The sequence below is a fragment of the Diceros bicornis genome, chromosome 24, assembly GCF_020826845.1.
Source record: "Diceros bicornis minor isolate mBicDic1 chromosome 24, mDicBic1.mat.cur, whole genome shotgun sequence".
NCBI lineage: Eukaryota > Metazoa > Chordata > Mammalia > Perissodactyla > Rhinocerotidae > Diceros > Diceros bicornis.
The window spans coordinates 37,266,387-37,285,742 of NC_080763.1; the positions used below are offsets into that span (position 1 = coordinate 37,266,387).

General features: G+C 50.2%; 1 protein-coding gene across 3 annotated transcripts in view; it reads right to left on the reverse strand.

Moving 5' to 3' along the window:
• Positions 1 to 19,356, reverse strand: part of CCDC88C (coiled-coil domain containing 88C) — a 127,536-nt gene that overhangs the window by 9,272 nt on the left and 98,908 nt on the right. For all 3 annotated transcript variants that reach the window (XM_058567558.1, XM_058567557.1, XM_058567559.1), the window contains 7 exons: positions 19,030 to 19,307; positions 15,556 to 15,699; positions 13,215 to 13,401; positions 11,352 to 11,497; positions 8,295 to 8,384; positions 6,626 to 6,864; positions 1,580 to 1,768 (listed from right to left, as the gene is read on the reverse strand). In XM_058567558.1, the coding sequence (XP_058423541.1) occupies positions 1,580 to 1,768; positions 6,626 to 6,864; positions 8,295 to 8,384; positions 11,352 to 11,497; positions 13,215 to 13,401; positions 15,556 to 15,699; positions 19,030 to 19,307 (1,273 nt within the window). The remainder of the gene's footprint in view (positions 1 to 1,579; positions 1,769 to 6,625; positions 6,865 to 8,294; positions 8,385 to 11,351; positions 11,498 to 13,214; positions 13,402 to 15,555; positions 15,700 to 19,029; positions 19,308 to 19,356) is intronic.

A 19,356-nucleotide genomic window follows, 5' to 3' on the forward strand; every position in this document is an offset into this window, starting at 1 on the left:
CCCAAAGCCTCCCTGACATCCAATAGTAAGTGACTGCCACTTTCAGTGTCCGGCTGGGAGTGAAGAAGGATCGCGGGCTTCCCTGTGCCAACTCAACTCACCTTCTCCCCAGGGTGTCTCCTGCTCGTAAGTAACTGGGACAAGGTCATGAAGTTAACCCAGGCGTGCTTTGAGGGCAGGGTCCCTGTTTTGCTTGTCAAACCAAGGTCACTTATGCATGCCCATGGTTTTGGGAGTTGAGTAGGTGGTATTATGAAAAATAATACCCTTCTTGTTCTCTTCGATTTCTAACACCCCCGAGGCAATCACTTTCAGCTCCTTCCACTGCTTCTTTGGATCTTTTCATATCTCTAAATCATAAGCAGAACGTCTTTTTTAGTTTTAAGCTTTATCTTTCCCTTTCTGTTTGCATGTTTTAAATTTCCAAGTGCTTTCTCTCTGACTGCTCCTTTTTATAGCATCCTGTTCTTGTTTCATGGGTACAACAGCTTCGCTTATCTCTGACTGATGACGGGCATTATAAAGCTGTTGTCTTTTAAAGCTTAATGTCTGTTTACTCTGTTGCCCCTCCCATTGGTTTTGGTCTCTGTTTGCTGTTGGAGGCTCTCCTCAGGGGTCTGGGGATCCCTGAACTTCCATGGGCTTCCCCTGGCAGGATCTGACTGAGCCGTTCTGCTGGGAATTTCTCAAGCTAATCAGATGACTCAAAGAATATATTTTGTGTGTGTGTGTGTGTGTGTGTGTGCGTGTGTGTGTGTGTGTGTGTGTGTGTGTGTGAGGAAGACTAGCCCTGAGCTAACATCTGTTGCCAACCCTCCTTTTTGCTGAGGAAGATCGGCCCTGGGCTAACATCCGTGCCCATCTTCCTCTAGTTTATATGGGACACCACCACAGCATGGCTTGACAAGCGGTGCGTTGGTCTGCACCGGGGATCTGAACCTGCGGACCCTGGGCCACCAAAGCAGCGTACGAGAACTTAACCACTACGTCACAGGGCCAGCCCCATCGAAGAAAATTTTAGTCTCCAGTCTAAAGGTGTGAACACACACAGTTACTGGCACCCTGGGAGACACTCCCAGGGCGGATCCCTCATGGAATCCCCTGGTTTTCAGTTTACGACACCCGCCCTCCACCCTATCCACTGAGCTCCAGTTCAGAGACCCCCTCATGTATCCTCTCGAGGATAAACCTCCAGACTTCTACAAGGTGGGGTGAGGGTGGGTGCCTGCTTTTAGCCCAAACTCTGGTTCTCAGCCCCACTTTCACCTGTCTCTGGAGCTACTTGGTGCCACAGTCCAGAATGGTGGTGGCGGAAGTGGGTTCTGGGGCTTTCCCATCAGCGGCTTAGGATCGGGCCTCCAGATGGTGACATTATCTGCCAAGGCCACGCAGCTGGCAGGCAGAGCTGAAGTCTGCACCTCCATCTGAGTGATGCCCAAGCTTGCCCACAGCCTGGCCACTCTGCGTACCACCTCTCAGCCTGAGAGACCCCGCCCGCCTCTGAGAGCCCGGGGTCTTCGGGAAGGACCCTGGCCCCAGATGCTCATCCCTCTTGGTTCTGGAGGGGCCCGTGGCTCACCTTTGGCGCGGCCTGCGTGCCGGCAGATGGGGGTGGAGCTGGAAGGGGTTGTAGTGATGGCTGAGGTTGAACAGGTCCGGGAGCCCAGCTGCAAGGGCCAGGGCTTCAGGGCTGGGTCAGCAGAGGCATCCACGCGGTCAAGGCTGTCGCCGTGCGGGGACCCTCGCTTTGGTTTTGGGTCCCCAGGGCCTGGGGCAGAGAAGGACATTGAGAAACGGGGCTGTGTGATCCTGTGCCAAGGCTGGGCTACCACACCGAGGCCTGGACAAGCAGGGGCAGCGGGGCACACGGACCACAGGACAAAAGCTGGGCGGTCGCGCCTCGCGGGCTGCGGTTTCAACAGGAGGGGCCCTGACTGCAGGCCTGTGTTGGAGGCCCTGAGAGGCTGGCCCTGGCTCTAACGATGGGTCACACTGTGAGCCTGGAAAACTGGGAGAAAACAAAGGGAGAACTCAAGAGGATAAACAAAATGTTGGTCACAACTACTGTGACCTATTGACTACAGGGCACACTTGCTGTCTGTGAAACACTTTAGGTAACTCAAATCCCTGATTTAAAAAGGTCCTGACGGATGTCTGCTCAGGATCACTCTGGACCTGTAGCCAAGGCCCTGAAGGTCCAGGATGTGCGTCCGGCCAACTGGCTTCACTTGCGATTTAGGAAGACGTTTACTGCCACCCTAACGATAACTTCAGACTGACGGCAGGAATGATTTTCACCTCGTGGCTTGTGCTTTTCTGCAATCTCTAAATTTTCTACCATGAACATATACTTTTGTCAAAATCAAATAAAATCCTATATAAAAACATTAAAAAAAAAACCCTAAAACTCCAACTTCCTATTAGGAAAGGGGATGGGGTCTCCAAATACAAGATAAAAATTAATGCAGCTAGAATTCCTAATAGCGTTAGGACAGTGCTGTTTTGCACATGTCCCACTCCAGGCACCCTGAGGGCTGTGGACCCAGAGCCAGGCTCCCTGGGGAGATTTCAGCCCCCATCAGACCTGCCCCCACAGCCACTCAAAGTCTGGACTCACTGTAAAGTGTTAATCGCCCAAATCTTACGACTTGAAATCAAGGGAAAATCTGGATTTTGAAAGACAACCTTGATGAGAAGCAAGATTCAAGTCTGGTGGAATGAATCAGAACAGGCATCCAATAGGTGAAGTTACATGAGGAGCAGAGGGAGGCGGAGATGAGCGAACAGTTAGCACGGATGGCAGAGGCACAGCAGACCCCAGCAGCATGCTCTGAAGACAGAGGCCCAGAGGCCCAGGCCGCGGCAGCCCAGTGCCCAAAGCGCGTGCATGAGAAGAAGTCAGTGCCACGTCAACCGACTTCAACATTTCAGAGTTCTGTATTTATTTTTACGGTTACCTTGTTTTTATGGTGATACTGGATTTCCACTTACAGTACTGATAATAATCTTTCCTTTTAAAATGAATTTAAGTGGAAACGGTGAGTCAATTCAAGAGAAAATGTGTAAGTAATCATACAGGTGATATCAAGATACGGCAAACATCATGAAGATGGCGAGAATGACTGCAGAGAGAAAAGACGGCAGTAGCTAAAGGCCTCTAGCGACCGGCACTTTCCCCGCTCTGGGTGTGAGGTGTGCTGATGTTCTTTCTGTCCTACTGTATTAACGGCAGCACCCGAGAGGTCAGAGAACCACAGCACAGCCATAAAACTTCATTCTGGGCTGAACTCTGGCTCAGCAACATCGATTCATTTATTTAAAATGCTTGAACGGAGCAATAAATCCTTCAACACATAGAACACATCTAAAAAGGGCCTTATTTGCAAAAGCCAACAATTGAGTGCTCTGACAAAGAAACAGGAGAAAAGGGCAGCGGTCTTAAATTTAGCTGCTAAAAATAAGTCTTGGAAAAAAAAAAAATCTCACTTGAGAGAGGCCGTATATTGTAGGAAGCATAGCGACAACTGACCAGGTCTGCTTTACACACGGGCACGACATAAGCCTGCAGGTGCGCGAGAGAGGGGGCAGCACGCGGCCCCTGGACTTACTTAGCACGGACATCCTGGCCCAAGGACCTGTGCATGGATGTCCCGAGGCTCCCCTAAAACTGTGCTGCGCTGGAGAAACCGTCCAGAGGGTGTGACAACTCATCTTCTCTTTTGAAATCAGAATCCACGCTGGCTACTTTAAGCTTGGCTTGGAGGTGGGGTCGGGAGGAGGGGTCCACTAGAGGGCATCTGGCCTTTAGATACTGTTTTTTGTTTGAGTTTCAGAAATGAGGGAGGACACAGGATGAAGACACATGATAAAGGGAAAGGATTAGAAGTCTCCAATTTCTGAGAGAGGGAGAGGCTCGTTAGGAGAGGATGGGATGTCAGAGGAGGACCAGAACCGTAGGCGTTTAGAGAGAGCCGGCTGGGCCGATGGAGACTTGTCTTTGTCCTTGCTTTTGCTTCTCAAAAAGGGACTCTTTTTGCGCTGAGTTGCTAAATTGTTATCACCCGGATAACCCAAAAGAGGAAGGAAAAAAAACAACAAATAAATGAAATGAATAATAACAAATGACTTTAAATTAGCTAAAGGTACTTAGGAAATCAGAATCCTGTCCAGCCTGGGAAAGATGAAAATAATACCCACAACAAGACCAGAATCAGGACTCAGTGAATCATTTATGCTCTGACTCAATTTAATTAATTTAGTGGCATCTTAGTGCCAACGCTTTGCTTACTCGGCACGTGAGGAGAATTATACATTGCTCAAGGAGCCAGTGGCTTAGAATGTTTTTCAATTTCAATGTGTTAAATTATTAAATTAAAATCTTTATTAATTTAGGACCTGGCTTTTCTTACTCATCCATTTTAATGACAGGCTCCCTGACAATTCGGCTCGCACACTCCTCCTCCTGTTCCAAGACCTTGGAAACACTTCATGACATGTTTCTGTAATGAAATGGTCTCCCTGAAGTATTCGCCAATAATATTTGTACATCCACAATAACTTCTTCTGGCAGGAGGAGTTTAAAAATAATGAAAATAGCTCTTTTTCATACCCCCAAACCCTCAACACCAAGAATTATTTCCTTTTAGAGCTCCTACGCATCCTCTAGTCCAATTCTACACTTCACGGCCTTTAAATTAGTCTCATCAGAGCAGACAATTGGTCTAACTTTCTGAACCCATCATATGTTAACACAGCCAATTTACCCAATTTCTGATTGAGGATTCAAGTTGACACCGGAACCTCCGTTATTTCCCCCTCCACAGCACCACCTGGTGGCCGTCGCTCACACCACAGAATAAGGGACCGACTTGATTCAATGCAGACCTATGGCCGGATCCCAGTTCCACCACTTATACCGGGAAGTGCTGACCCTTGTCGAGCCTCCCTTTCTCAGCTCTAAAGGGGATAATTATCACTCTGCAGGGTAGTTAGGACTAAATGAGACAGATAAAGCATGTAAATTAGCTCAAAGGGTGCTGAGCCCAGAGAGAGCGCACCATAGTGGCTGCGGTTATTAATAATTGTCACTAATCTGCTCATTCACGGATTAGCCTAACGGTCTGGACTAGTAAGGCATTTTTCTCCTTCTGAAAGTTTTTCTAACTCAGGCTGCTTATAGTTAATTAAGTCAACGCAAAGAATCACACAAGTTGAGGTGATAAATGTTAAAAGATTTAAACAGCCAATATGAAAACCTGAGGCAACAGAATCCCTCCAGGTAAAAACAAATGTTAAACTTCATTATCATTTACCTGCATGGGCCTTTTACCTAATTTCATCCCCGTAAAGAATAGGAATGAAAGCATTGCTCCCCCAAAATGTGCATTCGTGTGCATATTTCTTTTATGCATTTGAAAGTGACACAACAGGACTTCGAAGTGATGAATGTCACTTCTGAAAGGCTTGTGCACATGTCACACTCAGAGGGGTGGCTTCTCACTGGCCCCTAGCGCTGTAACATCAGCCCCGAGAGAGCACGGGTCTCAGGTATAAGCCTGATCTTCAGAAAGTCCTGGTGTCCTTCATAAAAATTTAAATTACTCAGGGGGCAGATTTGGCTTACGTAAATGATATTTAAAAAGTAAATTTGAAAATTTAACAACATTTAAGGCACCTGCTGTGTTGAATCGATTCTGAGACACACATTTTTCCCCTCTACCTTAACAGCTCTGAAATCAGCATGCAACTTCTACAATGTCTTAGTCACCACTGGCCAGGTGGCAACTGTGACAAAAATGTCACTGTCACAACCAATTTATTCTGCTCACATTTTCCTTCTATGTGTGTGCACAAAAATCTAATTCAGTCTTTTAGAAGAGCTCTTCAACAAGAGTATAAGAACAATTCCAAGTGGTAAGTACCGCATCATTTGATTGCCAGTGTTTTTTTCCCTAGTGGGATATGAAGTAATTGCGCAGCTTATAATTGATAGCCTCTTAGATTCGATGAAACACAGCGCATACAACTCGAAATCCATTTCAGAACCTCGGCAAACTCCAAATGACAGCCCTGAGTGAAAAGGTAAGCCGCGCCCCGTGGTGGGAGGACCTACTGGCCAGATGAGGGGGGAGAAGAAAACCCGATCTACCTTTCCAAGTCATAAAAAGATGAAAGCTACACAAGACTTGCCGAAGACCCTGCAGACACACAGGACGTGTCAGATGCACCTGGACCTCCCTGCAGAAAGAGCTGACTCTACATGTTTGACACATACAAGGAGACCCTAAAACACACGCTATTGAGCTTGTCTCTGTGGTGCCTACGTGGGTATCAGCTTTGGATATTCGAGTCCCAACCACAGTCTATGTGATGAGCGACACTTCTCCTTCTAAAATAAACTTGTTATGGGATGAAACTGTCACCAGGCAGACATGGGTTTATATTTTCTACTTGATCATGAACACACCTAAGGAGGCAGATGTGTGTGTACGCAGCACACCTCCTTCACGCCCCTACACACACGTGTGCACATCCACATCCTATCCGGTTCCACCCCCTGTCCAACGGCAGAGTCCTTCAGATCGTCCCCTTCACACCCCGACTGCAGTCAGGTCGGCACTCCTACCTTTCCCCACGGGCCCGTTGTGGGGCTCGCGCTCTTCTGTGCAGTTTGAGCCGGATGGGGTGGTCTCGGGGTTCTCCGACTGTGACCTGAGAGGCTGAGATGCAGACGGCGAGGCCGGGTCTGGGGACTCCGATGGCCAGGGAGGGCTGTCTGTGGTTGACCTCAATCGTTCTCTGGAACCCTCTTTCTTTGGTTTGATAAGTTTGACTAAGGCTTTGGCTCCAATCCAGTGGTTTTTCCTAGTCAGAGGTAGATATTTAGAAGGACACAACCGACCCTCACTGCCCCCTCCAGCAGGTCACTGGGTGCCCTAACATGGGCCGAGATTTCCGTCTTCAGCCTGGGAAGCCGGCCATGAACTTGGGGTCCAGAATGATGGCACTCTTCACCATCACCATGATCACTAACATTTGGGGCTCAGGAGGTGGAAGGGAATTCTCAATTAGGCATGGGCCCAGGGACAGCAGAAGGGTGCATCGTGGCAGAAATCCACACTAGTATCTCGGGAAAACAACTTCAAATACACGAATTCTTGATTATCATGAGAAATAAAGGAAGTGGGGCAGTGCTAAGCTAATCTGTGTTTGTTGGCGATTTTTCTGTCAAAATGCCATTTTCAGGAACAGAGTCACGGGCCTCCTCATTTTCTGATAAAGTTAGTAATAAGTGAAGTAAGCTGGCATTCTCTGACTGCTCCCTGGCACTGAGGAATCGGGCAAGGGGGAGCAGGGCAGGGAAGAGTGAGCTGTTTGAATTAAAATCAGTGAATGTAAAGGGTGAGTGATAAAGTTGTGGCTAACTGGCAAACAGAGGCATTCTAAAGCAGCAAGGAGACCACACCTGGGTTGTAATCCTGGCTCTGCCACTAAACAGCAGTGCGTTTAAACGGATCACTCCATTCCCTCATCCGGGCCTCATTTCTCTGTCAACAGACGGCAGGGGCAGAGGGTCTGAAATTCTGCAGTTCTGTGATTTCCACAGAGAAGCCTTGCAGGATTCACGGCGATTTTGATTTCGGGGCTGGGCTGGGACAGGACAAGCTGAAGGGCTGGCTCCTGGGCTCAGGCCCAGGCCCAGGGGAGGCCCTGCTGGACGGACACCGGTGTCTCCGGGGACTGAGCCGGCCCCACAACCCGGGGCTGCTGCTCCCTGGAGAAGGGAACGAGTCTGTGAAGCCGCACCCGGGCCCAGTGAATCCAGAGGAATTTGTGTGAGGCCAACCGGTGCCCGTGTTTCAAGACCCCGGGTGCCGGTCCAGGTGTCCTATTCAAGCTTCCTTCCCAAAACAGGAACATGGTTTTCTACGTCCTGTTAAACCCTGAGATGAACCTGACAAGGCAATCCTTCTGTCCTGCTCTAATGGCTCTGAAACCACGGACTCTCTGCCCCTTAAAATGGCTTGTGGATAAATTAGGCCTCGGTCTCATCGGGGTCAGCTGGCATTTGCCTGCCCGCACAGGACGAGCTGGAGTATGGAGGGTGGGGTGCAGAGGAATTCTAAATTCTTCTTGCTGAGGGAGGGATCTGCACACAGATGACCTCCCATCTAGCGGAAGAGACAGGCCCTATATCTGGGCACTGCTCTAGAAGGCTACAGTTCTCTCCCCGCTCCTGAAAAAGGACACTTTTCTGTTCTGTGTTCAAGTTACCAAAACTTAAATCAACTCACTTCTTTGGAGCAGGATCATAGAACTTGTACTGATCCATGATTTTTTCTTCCAGTTTTTCCTTTTGTCTCCGTAAGGCATTTAATTTGTCTCTGTGAACAGAGGGGAAAGAAAAACAATCAACCCAGTTTTTTGTCATCTATTGCGGTAACATTGGTTTAGAACACTGTATAAATTTCAGGTGTACATTGTTATACTTCTATTTCTGCAAGGATTACATCATGTTCTCATGTTCCCCACCCAAATACTAATTACAACCCATCACCACACACATGTGCCTAATTATCCCTTCACCCTCCTCCCTCCCCCTTCCCCTCTGGTAACCACCAATCCAATCTCTGTCTCTATGAGTTAGTTTGTTGTTGTCATTATCTACTACTTAACGAGTGAGATCATATGGTATTTGACCTTCTTCCTCTGACTTATTTCACAATCAACCCAGTTTTAAATAAAACAAGTGAACTGACTCATCAGCCCGGCCTGGGACCGGGCCAGCGGGGCAGGCATTTCTCTGGGATTCAGACGTCATGTGCTCATGACCATCATGATCCCTGAGTTAGAAATATGTGATTGGAAGCGTCTGGCATGGGTCCAGGAAGCCTTAATACCTCGAGGAGACTTACTAGAGACTGAAGATCCAGCTGTGAGTGAACACAAGGGGGCAAATCCCTGACCATCTGGAAACTCGAGCTGGGCAACTCCAAGGACTTCCAAGTCAGGTTATTCAGGACACCGGACACTTGGGGTCAGACACAGGGCTAGCTCCGGGGCCACACTGACAACACCTCTGGCGGGGGAGAGGTCTGCCCTCAGGGAGTTGGATGGGCACCCAGGTTGAAAAAGACAGTTCATCTAAGTCAGACCTCTGACCTTGACCCATTCCAGCGTTGGGTTTCTGAGAACACTTCTACAGGAACAAACTCAAGCTTTCAGGGGCCAAAACAAGACGACAGGGAGCAAAGTGGGCCTGGAAAGACCAGAGGGAGTGGTGGGGACTGCGGCAAGGTTGAGCGCATGGTGCCAGTTCCAGCAGATGGCTGGCACGTGGGAATAAAGGCAGGCCCGGTGGGCCAGATGATCCAATTTTTGTCAGAGAAGCCAGAAACCCAAGTCATGAAGCAAAATCTCCTGATTTCTAAATGTTGGAAAGCAGTTCACATTTTCAAATACACAGAAAGGATCAAAGAGAAACCTCCTCACCCTTGGGCTGCCAGAGGGCACCTCTGCTGACAGGGAGATTCGGGCCTTCCTGATACGAAGGGCATGCTTTTGTTTTATCTCAGGGCATCAGGAGGTGGTGCATGCGGTGGACTGTATACAACGCTGCCCACAGGGCTACCAGACTCTGCCCTGCTCCCACCTCTCACCATCTGTGTGGCCTCGCCAGCCAGCCTGGACCCCTGGTTTCCTTGTTTGAAAATGAGGCCTCTGGACAAGAGGCAATTGCTCAGGCTCCTTCAGCCGTGACGCTGCTGAGGTTACACATCCCAAAGTGAGACTTCCCCGAGAGTTCCCCAAGAAGTGAGCACCTAACAAAAGCAATAGCTCCACGAACCACTGGGCCCCTGACCATCAACCCTGCTCTGCATCCAGCCCCCTTGGTTTGACATCTGTGTTGCTATTCTGTCCTCACAGCTGTGCTGCTGGGCCTTATGCTTTGTGGTTGTGTTTGGCCCCACAGACACACAAACTCACGGACAGCAGGCATCGTGTCCCTCCCAGGGCCCAGAGCGCCCCATGCTCCACTCGCAGCAGGCTCCGGGAAGCTTGCTAACTCCCTGGCCTTCTGCAGACACTCGCTAATGCAAAACCATCATCAAATCATCCCCCCGGGTACCAGGCCCTTACTCGTCTACTTAGCACCTGCCCAACCTCTGCTGGCAATTTTTATCAGCTGGATCACAGCAGGCCAACTTCAGGCAATGGCCATTTCTACCCCCAAATTACAGTGTGGTTTTCAATGTAAACCATCCTTCAGTAGGTGGAGAGCCAACTCTAGATGAGCAGATGAAGCTGGGAGAATAACAAAGGAGCACTGTCACATCAGAGAAAGCTATGACAGTACACCGGCATCCACGTCCCTCTGCCAGTGGGTCTCCTCTTCCCCAACCTGGCTAGCTGTTCCCAGTCATGTGGAAGGACAGTCTACCCACCAGAGCACGGAGTGGTGCAAACCACCCTGGACCCACGAGATGCATCCTGGATGACTCGACTTCCAAACCATGATGTCTCCAGCACCACGGCGCTTCCTCTGGACCTCTATTTCTGGCAGCTTCCTAGGCCCTGCTGGACCAGCATCCCTTAAACTCTTGCCAATGAATCCAAACTTGTTAGCCGGGCATGGAAGCCTTCCATGGCTGACCACCCGCTGCCTTCCCTCCTGACGCTCCCTGCACATTCCCCGCACCCAGACCACTGCCGTGCTCCACCTCACGTCCCTCCACCTGGCCTGCCTTCTCCCCATCCCGTGTCACCTGCAGAACCCCAACTCCCACGACCCTGCTTCCTTCCATGCCTCTGTGAGGCTCCTCAACATCCGTCTGGCATGGACATAGCTCTGCCCACATCTCATCACCCCTACTAGTTCCTGGCCACCAGGGAAAGGGTTCTGTGCACCTCGCAGGGCCCACACCGAAGCTGGCACTCCATAAACACCAGCTGAGGGAGGATAAGCACAGCGCCAATAACCCGTTCCCCAGATGATCCAGGGGAGAACAGACACAGGAGACAGAAAGAGACAGGTCACAGCACCTATGTGCTCAGCCTTTGATTTGAATTCTTTCCCTGAGATACTTCTCGTTGGCACCGTCGTATTTTCAGAAGTGAACTTAACTCCAAAAGCAGATTAAGAAGCTTCTAGCAGTGAGCAGTGCCTTTGAAAAGCAAACAAAAACCAACCACCACCACTTGCAGAAACCTAGAACCATTCCAGGGAAACCAAGAGAAGGATGTGCCAGTAAGATGGTCTGCCCCCCGGTCCAGACACTGCAGGTCTTGGTGTGGGGTGAGGGAAGCCAGGACCCCTCTGTGGACAGGCATCACCCCTCCCACCCCCTTACATGTACTGCTTCTGCTCCTCATGGTACTGCTCCTTGCTCTCCATGTTCTGCTCTAGAAGCATCTGGTTCTGTTGGTTCAACAGCTGTATCTGGCTCAGCAGGTGATGATTTTCTTCCTCCAAGTTCCCCTTGAGACGGGAGAGCAGCTAAAACACAGATCAACAATGTCTCACACACTGCCACCTCGTGACTCCACTGCTGGGAATCTAGTTTCTAAAAGAAGGGAAAGGTCATGTGCACAGAGACGTCCACCTTGGTATTCTCTATACCACTGCAAGGACCAACACTGCCAGTAACACGGGAATAGCTGAGTTCCCTCTGTACCCGCCCTGTCCAATCCGGCAGCCACTGGCAACACGTGGCCACCAAGCACTTACAATGCAGCTAGTCCAAACTGAAATCTGCTACAAGTACAGAACAGATTTGAAGACACAATAATAAAAAAATATGAAATATCTCAATAAGTTTTTGGGGGTTACATGTTGAAGTGATAATATTTTAGCTATATTGGCTAAATAAAATATATTAAAATTAATCCCACCTGTTTCTTTTTACTTTTTTAACGTGGCTACTAGAAAATTTTATATTATGTATGTGGCTTGCATTGTATCTCTATTGGACAGCTCTGCCCTAGAAGAGGGTCAGCACACTTTTCTGTAAAGAGCCATATAGTAAACATTCTAGGCTTTCCAGACCAGACGGTGGTCTCGGTTGCAGCTACCCAGTTCTGTTGCTGCAGCAGGAATGTAGCCAGAGACAACAGGTAACTGCACGGGCGGGGCTGTGTCCAAAAACAACTTTACTTATGGACAATGATTTGCACTTGCCACAAAATATTATTCTTCTTTTGATTCTTCCCGACCATTAAAAAACATAAAAGCTATTCTTAGTTCATAGCTGTATAGAAACAGGCGGTGGGCGGGATTTGACTTGCGGGCTGAAGTTCACCACTCCTGCTCCAGAACATCATTGTGGTTGGGGTGCTAGGAAAATCATAAGCTTTGCCTTCAGACAGACTGGGTTCCAGTCCACTACTGTGGGCCCTGGTCCCCGTGACCACACAGCCCACAGTGGGTGAGGCTTCCTCTGTCTCAGACCCCACCTCCTCCATGAGTCCCTGCCCCCACCCCCCAGCGGGGCCTTCAGGCACCAGCACCCTGGGCCTCGGTTTCCCCATCTGTGCTGTCCCACAGAGCTACCACAAGCTCAAATGAAAAGGCCTCTGAGAGTGTTTCTCAACAAATAAAAGGCAAGAGGAGCTGTGTCCTGCGGTTGCTGGCTGTCCTCAGGGCATCTTGGGGCTGGTGTGGGACCTGGCTGCTCTTTCTTGCCTGATCCCCTTAGCCTGTCTTACTTGTCCTGGGGTCTGCTTACATTTCATCTGAGACAGTTTTGCTCTTAAGATGATACTTCCCAACCTAGTGCCCCAGAAGGGACAGCTCTGCCTTCTGGAAACCAGGGGACACCTGAGTAAGCTCCTCCCAACTGCCTCAGGATCCAGAGCCAGCAGCCAAACCTAAGAATGGGGGCAAATTCATGCCATTTCTCTAGAACAGTGCAGCTATGGACATGAAAAGAAATGGAAAGACACTGCAGACATGGCAGAGTGGACAGAAATAAAACACTGTTTCCATCACCTCCCCTGACCCTGCAAAAGGCAAAGGTCAAATGAAAGGGTGTTTTCTGAGACATCCCTACCAACCATGGTGTTCGTTCCCCTGTGAAACGTCTCTGGTTTCCTCCTGGCCTCCATACTGCCTTCACACAGTCTTCGAGCACAGACACAAACAAGGACCCATCACAACCGTGCTGAGCCCACGGCTGTCAGCCCAGGGGACTCGTCCCGGTGTCCCCAGGCCTCACCTCGCAGTGGTTGTCCAGCTTGGTCAACGAGATGTCCATGCTCTGGTGCTGCTCCTTCAGCTCGTCGAACTGGGCCTGCCAGCGGTTCAGCTCCAGCTGCGAGTTGTTCAGCGAGGTTTTCAGCTCCTTGGTGTGGGCGTGCAGCTCCTCGTACTCCCCCTTCAGCTGCTCGTGCAGGAAACTGACCCTGCAGGGTGGAGAGCCACAGGGCCACGGGCCTAAAGAGAGCTCGTAGGCTCTGTCCCAGCTGTGCAACCTTAGACAAAACCACAACCTCTCTGGGCCTCAGTTTTCTCACGTGTAAAATGAGGTGGTTGAACACAATCAGTGGTTTTCAAACTGTGTTCTTTGGAGTTCTATGGGGGGGTCCCCCTGGTGCCCCACACTGGGCCAGGGGAGACAGAACAGGCAGGCTCAGACATCTGTCTCAACAGGGCATCACTGTTATGATCTGTTAAATTTAAGACTTTGGGATATCTGCCTACTTGGAAAAAAGGGTTCTGCTGTTAAAACATTTTTTTAAAACACTGAACCTGAACACTTTTGCTCTAAAACTCTATGTCTGTGCCCAGCTCTTCTTCTCAATTCCAAGCGCCTTTCTAATTTCAATTCCTGAGATAAATAAAACAAGAGATGCTGGGGTATTATGTAAATCCACTAAAATTATCATCATTGTAATAACTATTATCCAATTGGGGTTTCTCGGAGGAACACTTATATCAGAAAGCTCAAATTACCAGAGGCTCACGGACTCAATTTGGACACAGATGTGTCTTGTTTGGCCCACATAGCTTTATTTTTTTTTAATGAATTAGTTTGTCAACATTTAAAAATTTGAAAGTTTCACATCAATATTCAGATGTCCAGCTTAAGAAAAAAGCATAAACAAAAGGACGATCTGGCAGCCCCAGGCCAGCTTCCCAGCTGACACCTTTAGATGTGTGTATTCTCCATATGACCGTCTGGCCTGTTGCTGGGAGTCTCACCCACGTGCTTGACCTGCCCGGCCACTAGAGGCACTGGAGTTTGTAGCCCCTGGTACACGTTAACATAAGGATGTGAAGAGGAAGCAGCTTCATATGGTCATGCCTCTGGGATGAGACAAGACCTGTATTCAAATCCTAACTCTTCCATTAACTAGAAGCATCGACCTCCAACAAGTTAATCTCTCTGAGCCTGTTATCTCAACTGAAAAAAAAAGGTGGGGGGGGGGCGGGGCCGGCCCTGTGGCCTGGTGGTTAGGTTTGGCGCGCTCTGCTTTGACAGCCCGGGTTTGCGGGTTCAGATCCTGGGTGCGGACCTACACCACTTGTCAGTCATGCTGTGGCAGCAGCCCGCATACAAAGTAGAGGAAGACTGGCACAGATGTTAGCTCAGGGCATATCTTCCTCAGCAAAAAAAAAATAAGGGGAGGGGTAATATTAGTTCAGTCGATTCTCATTATTCACAGTAGCCGTGTTCTATAAAGTTGCCATGAACCATGAATTAGTGAAAATTGAACCATTGCTTGTAGGGAAAACACAGGGGTAGGTTCCTGCAAGTCTCTGGTCACATTTTTGTCAATTGATCAAGACACACCTTGTTTTATGTGGGTTTCTGTTTAAAGACACCTTACGTAATACACTCACAGCCAAGAGCACTGTAACTCAAGCCTAGACAAAGCTTATCTACCACCCGTGTTTTCTCCGTAAGGCACATCACAGCCTTGCACCTACACCATACAGCGCTCTGCTGGGGGCCATTTTAAATAGCAAAATTGCCACAAAAAAGCACAAAAATATGAAAACTGTGGCACTAAATAGACCACGAAAAGGATGTCTGTTTGCAGAATAACAGACAAGAAGGCAGAGGTCGATGTCTTGTTCAACCTCGGCTGGAAACGTGTGTTGGACAACTAATATCTCCCCACTCTGGCTATGTCCATGAAAGCACCACGAGTATTGATTTGGGGGTTACAAATAAATTTTAGCAGGTAGGTGAATTCACAAATAGGGAATCTGTGAATAAGGAGGACTGACTGTACCTCCTTCACGAGGTCACTGCGCAGCTTACGTTAGATGATGAACGTACCTGTGCCTGATACAATCACCATTGTCACAAGGGTGGCAGGTGAGGACCAAACTCAGACAACGCACTGTCCCAGGTCCTTCCATCCCAGCTAGAGCTCCCTGCTCTCTTATCACATCCCTGGTAACACGACAGGGTTTGTAAAAACGCGGTTACCAGGGGACTCACCGGACCCTCTCTCAGCGGGTGCCAAGTGAGCTGGTCTGAACGGAATCCTGGACGGCAGACGCCGCCACATGCGGGTGGGTGGGATCCCTAGAGGCACTGTGCTTACCTGTCCAGCTCTCCCTGCAGCCTCTGGTTCTCGCCCGCGGCGATGGCATTCGTCCTCTGCTCTTGCTGCAGAGCCTCCCTCTCTGTGTTCAAAACCTTCTCCAGCTCGTCCAGCTCTGCCTTGTGCTTCAGCATATCACTGTGCCTGTTGGAGGGGACACACCCACTGGGAGCTTGTCCTGGGACTTCCTTTCCTACAGGTAACACACACCCCAGAAGACTGCAAAGCCCCCCACGAGAAAATGGGATTCCTTGGGCGGCTTCTCTCTGCAGAGCTGAGGGGGACGGGCAGGCAGCGAGGCTGGAGAGAAGCGTAATGGGAGAATGGTGGCCGAGAGAGACATGTGGGCCAGCTCTGGGGGTCTTCCCAGCCCTCGAGCCAGGAGTCCTCTCCTCCCATCTGACATGTCTCCATGGTCCCTTCGATTCCCTGTCAAAGCAGCCTTCCTCCTCGAGCCACCTGGGAACACCATGCCTGTTTCCTGCACTCCAGACCCCTCTCTCAGGGAGTTATAAACAAGTCACTAGGTGGTTCACTACGCACAAATAGGTCTAAAAGAAACCACAAAATAAAGAGCTGAATTCCACTGCACAGAACAGCTAATGTGACAGCTAATCCCTCCTCACTGGGAGCTGTGTAAACCCTCTACTCTCTCCTCGGGAACCTGAGTCTCCCTGTTCTTAGTGTGGCTTTGTAGGAGGGACAAAGGCTTGCCTGGTGGGGCCCCAGCAGCTGCCAGAGGCCAGCTGTTCACACTCACACACACTATACTTCTCCTCAAGGCCCCCCACAACCCCCAGCCTTTGCCCTCCCCTACAATTCTCCCCCTCCTCCTGGGGCTTTTATTCTCTTCTCTGGTCTCAATCTTTATGGGTTACTGCACAGCTGTCCCTGGAGGGCAGCAGAGCACAAGGATGGAGCCCCTGACAATCCCAGTCTGTTCCTCCCACCTGCTGGAAACTTCTGTGTTCACGGATGACTCAAGAGCTCTGCCAAGTCCAGATGGTGACTGACGCACCACCTTTCAATCTTCCCTATTCAGGCAAATCCTTCTCTCTAGACCCCCTTCCTGAGTTTTTCACACTCAGAGACAGTCTAAAAGACCACTTAGCATTCCAGGGTGTCCAGCCTTAAATCTCCAGACCTCCACCCCACTCCCCTAACCATCACTCCCCACCCCAGGCCCCCGTATCAGCTGTATTTGCACCATATGACTGAGCCAAGACTTGTGGGGAGTCAAAGCCAGAAACCTGCTCAGGCAGCTGTTAAAGACAAAAGCTTGTGTGGCCTTAGCCGCGGGGCAGAGGCTGCCCCAAGGTAAACCTGGAAGTTGGGGGCTCTGCCCAGCTTTCAGGGCAGTGACCTTTCTTATCCAGGCTAATGATTCTGGAAAAAATCATCCAGGTTTGACAAATTAGGCCCACTGGCTGACCATTAGGGTTCCCAGCTCCTGCTTCCTGTTGAAATGTCTTGGAAAGCGCATTGACGAAGCACATCTCCAACCATTAGCAACCACCCCACTGTAGGGCAGAAACTGTGCAAGCTGCTCCCCACCGAATCCCTGGTACGAGGCATGGGGCTCAGAAAATATCTGTTAAAGGAATGAACGAGTGAGAGTCTGATTTAAGTGTCAGATGAAATGAATTAAGAGCCAGCATCCCTGTGTTCCAGGTACCTACACTCCTGAACCCGTAGCCCTGCAGCAGACAGACCAAAGGGGCCTCCAGCCATCTGTCCAACCAGCAAAAAAATACTGAGTAACTACGGGATGCTGGATTGAACAAGGAACCTAGGGAAACAATAATGAACTCCTCCTTCAGAGTCACTCCAAATTCCACCTGCGAAAACCATCCCCCTCTGAAGAGACGTTGAGAATATTATAAGACATTATTACAATATATACAGGACGTGAAGAATAAGACACATAAGTGCATGCTGAGTGGTGGGCACCAGGCTAGTTTCAGAGTCATGTGAACACTTTTTTGCTCTACTTCTGCAGTCAACTGGGTACTTCCCCTGCCGTGTCTAGACACAGCACCATGCATACAACAGACACTCACTAACTGTTGCACGAATACAGGATGGGTGCAGGAGGAGAGAGATGAAATGCCAAGAGGCAGAAGGAAGAGAGTCGATGAAGGAACAGAGTCTTATGGGAGCAGATGTCTCAGCAGCTCCTGAAGGATGGAGATCTGGGTGGATAAAGGGGGTGGAGGACTCCAGAGAGCGGCAAAAGGAAGGCTTGGGTGAGTGAGTGAATGAACATCGCCACCCCCGTGCTCAGAGCACCATCAGAGGCCCTCACAAGCCTTCGCCGGCTCAAGGACCTTCCTGGGTCCCTGTGATGGAAACGCCCTGCACTTCAGCTGCTCCCACTCAAGACCCAGTGTGTGATCAGCATCGAGTAGAGGCTGAGTCAAGGGAAACTCGGGTAGCAGGGGCAGCTCCCAAGCACAGGAAGGGGTGATCGCTCCCCCTCTTTCCCCTGCATTAGAGCGACATGCAACCACACCCACCCCAGGGGCCTGGAACAACCAGAGAGCTGCCCGGACGGCAGCTCAGGCGATGCTGGCTGACTGAACACACGCAAAACCCAGGACCCTGATTTGTGAAGAGCTCAAAGTCGAGATCTGTGCATTTCAATATATGTAAATTTTACCTAAAAAGAAAAAAAAAAAAAGAGTGTGGGGGTGGAGAGTGGGAGGTACAGGCGGAACTTGAGAATGGTAGAATAATGATAACTGCTAAAGCTGGGTGATGGGTACATGGGGGTTTCACTATACTGTTCTGTTTACTTGCTATATATTCAAAAGTTCCCAGGCTGGCCCGGTGGTGTACTGGTTAAGTTCGTGCGCTCTGCTTCAGCGGCCCTGGGTTCATAGGTTTGGATTCCGGGCACAGACCTACTACCCGCTTGTCAAGCCATGCTGTGGCAGCATCCCACATACAAAGTAGAGGAAGATAGGCATAGATGTTAGCCCAGGGCCAATCTTCCTCAGCAAAAAGAGGAGGATTGGCAACAGATGTTAGCTCAGGGATACTCTTCCTCACCAAAAAAAAAAAAAGAAAGTTCCCATAATTAAAGGTTAAAAAAAAAAACAGCCCAGTTCTTGACAGGGAAGAAAAAGCCTGGGAAGCAAACACAAAGGCATGTCACTGTAAACTGGCCGCAGGGGTGAACTTCCTCCTTACTCCCGGTTTGGAGAGGAAAGGGAGAGGAGCAGGGACCCCATGCCAACATGGCGTTTCCCCGAGCAGAGACTGGCCACGGCACCCCCTTCTCCACTCAGGCCCCTCCTGCCGCTCGGTCTCCAGCTGCACAAACCCCAAAGCACTGGGGCTGACGTTCGAGTTATTTCCCTTCGGGAAAGTTCAGGTGCCCCAGACAATGTGGAGCGGCGGGCCAAGAGAAAACGTGGGGGACAGAGTGGAGGCGGGGACACAAGAGCGCTGGGGGAGCCCCCCCGGCCGCACCTCTCCGCGAGCTCCTTGTGCTCCAGCTCCAGGTTCCGATGCAGCGTTTTCAGGCAGCTGTGCTGGCGGATGAGGGCCTCGTACTCGGCGGACTGGCGCTCGTGCAGCGCGCCCAGGTGCTCGTGGTCCTGCAGCAGGGCCTCGTAGGCCGCAGAGAGCTGCTCCTGCCGCTTCTGCAGGGACTCGTTCTCACTCTCCTTGGCCGTCTGCTGGTTCTGGAGCAGCGTGTACTGAGCCGTGAGCGAGGCGCTCTGGGAGCTCAGGGTGGAATTCTCCACCTGCCGAGAGGGAGAAGGCGACGCCCCCTCACTGCGTGCAGTGCGCAGG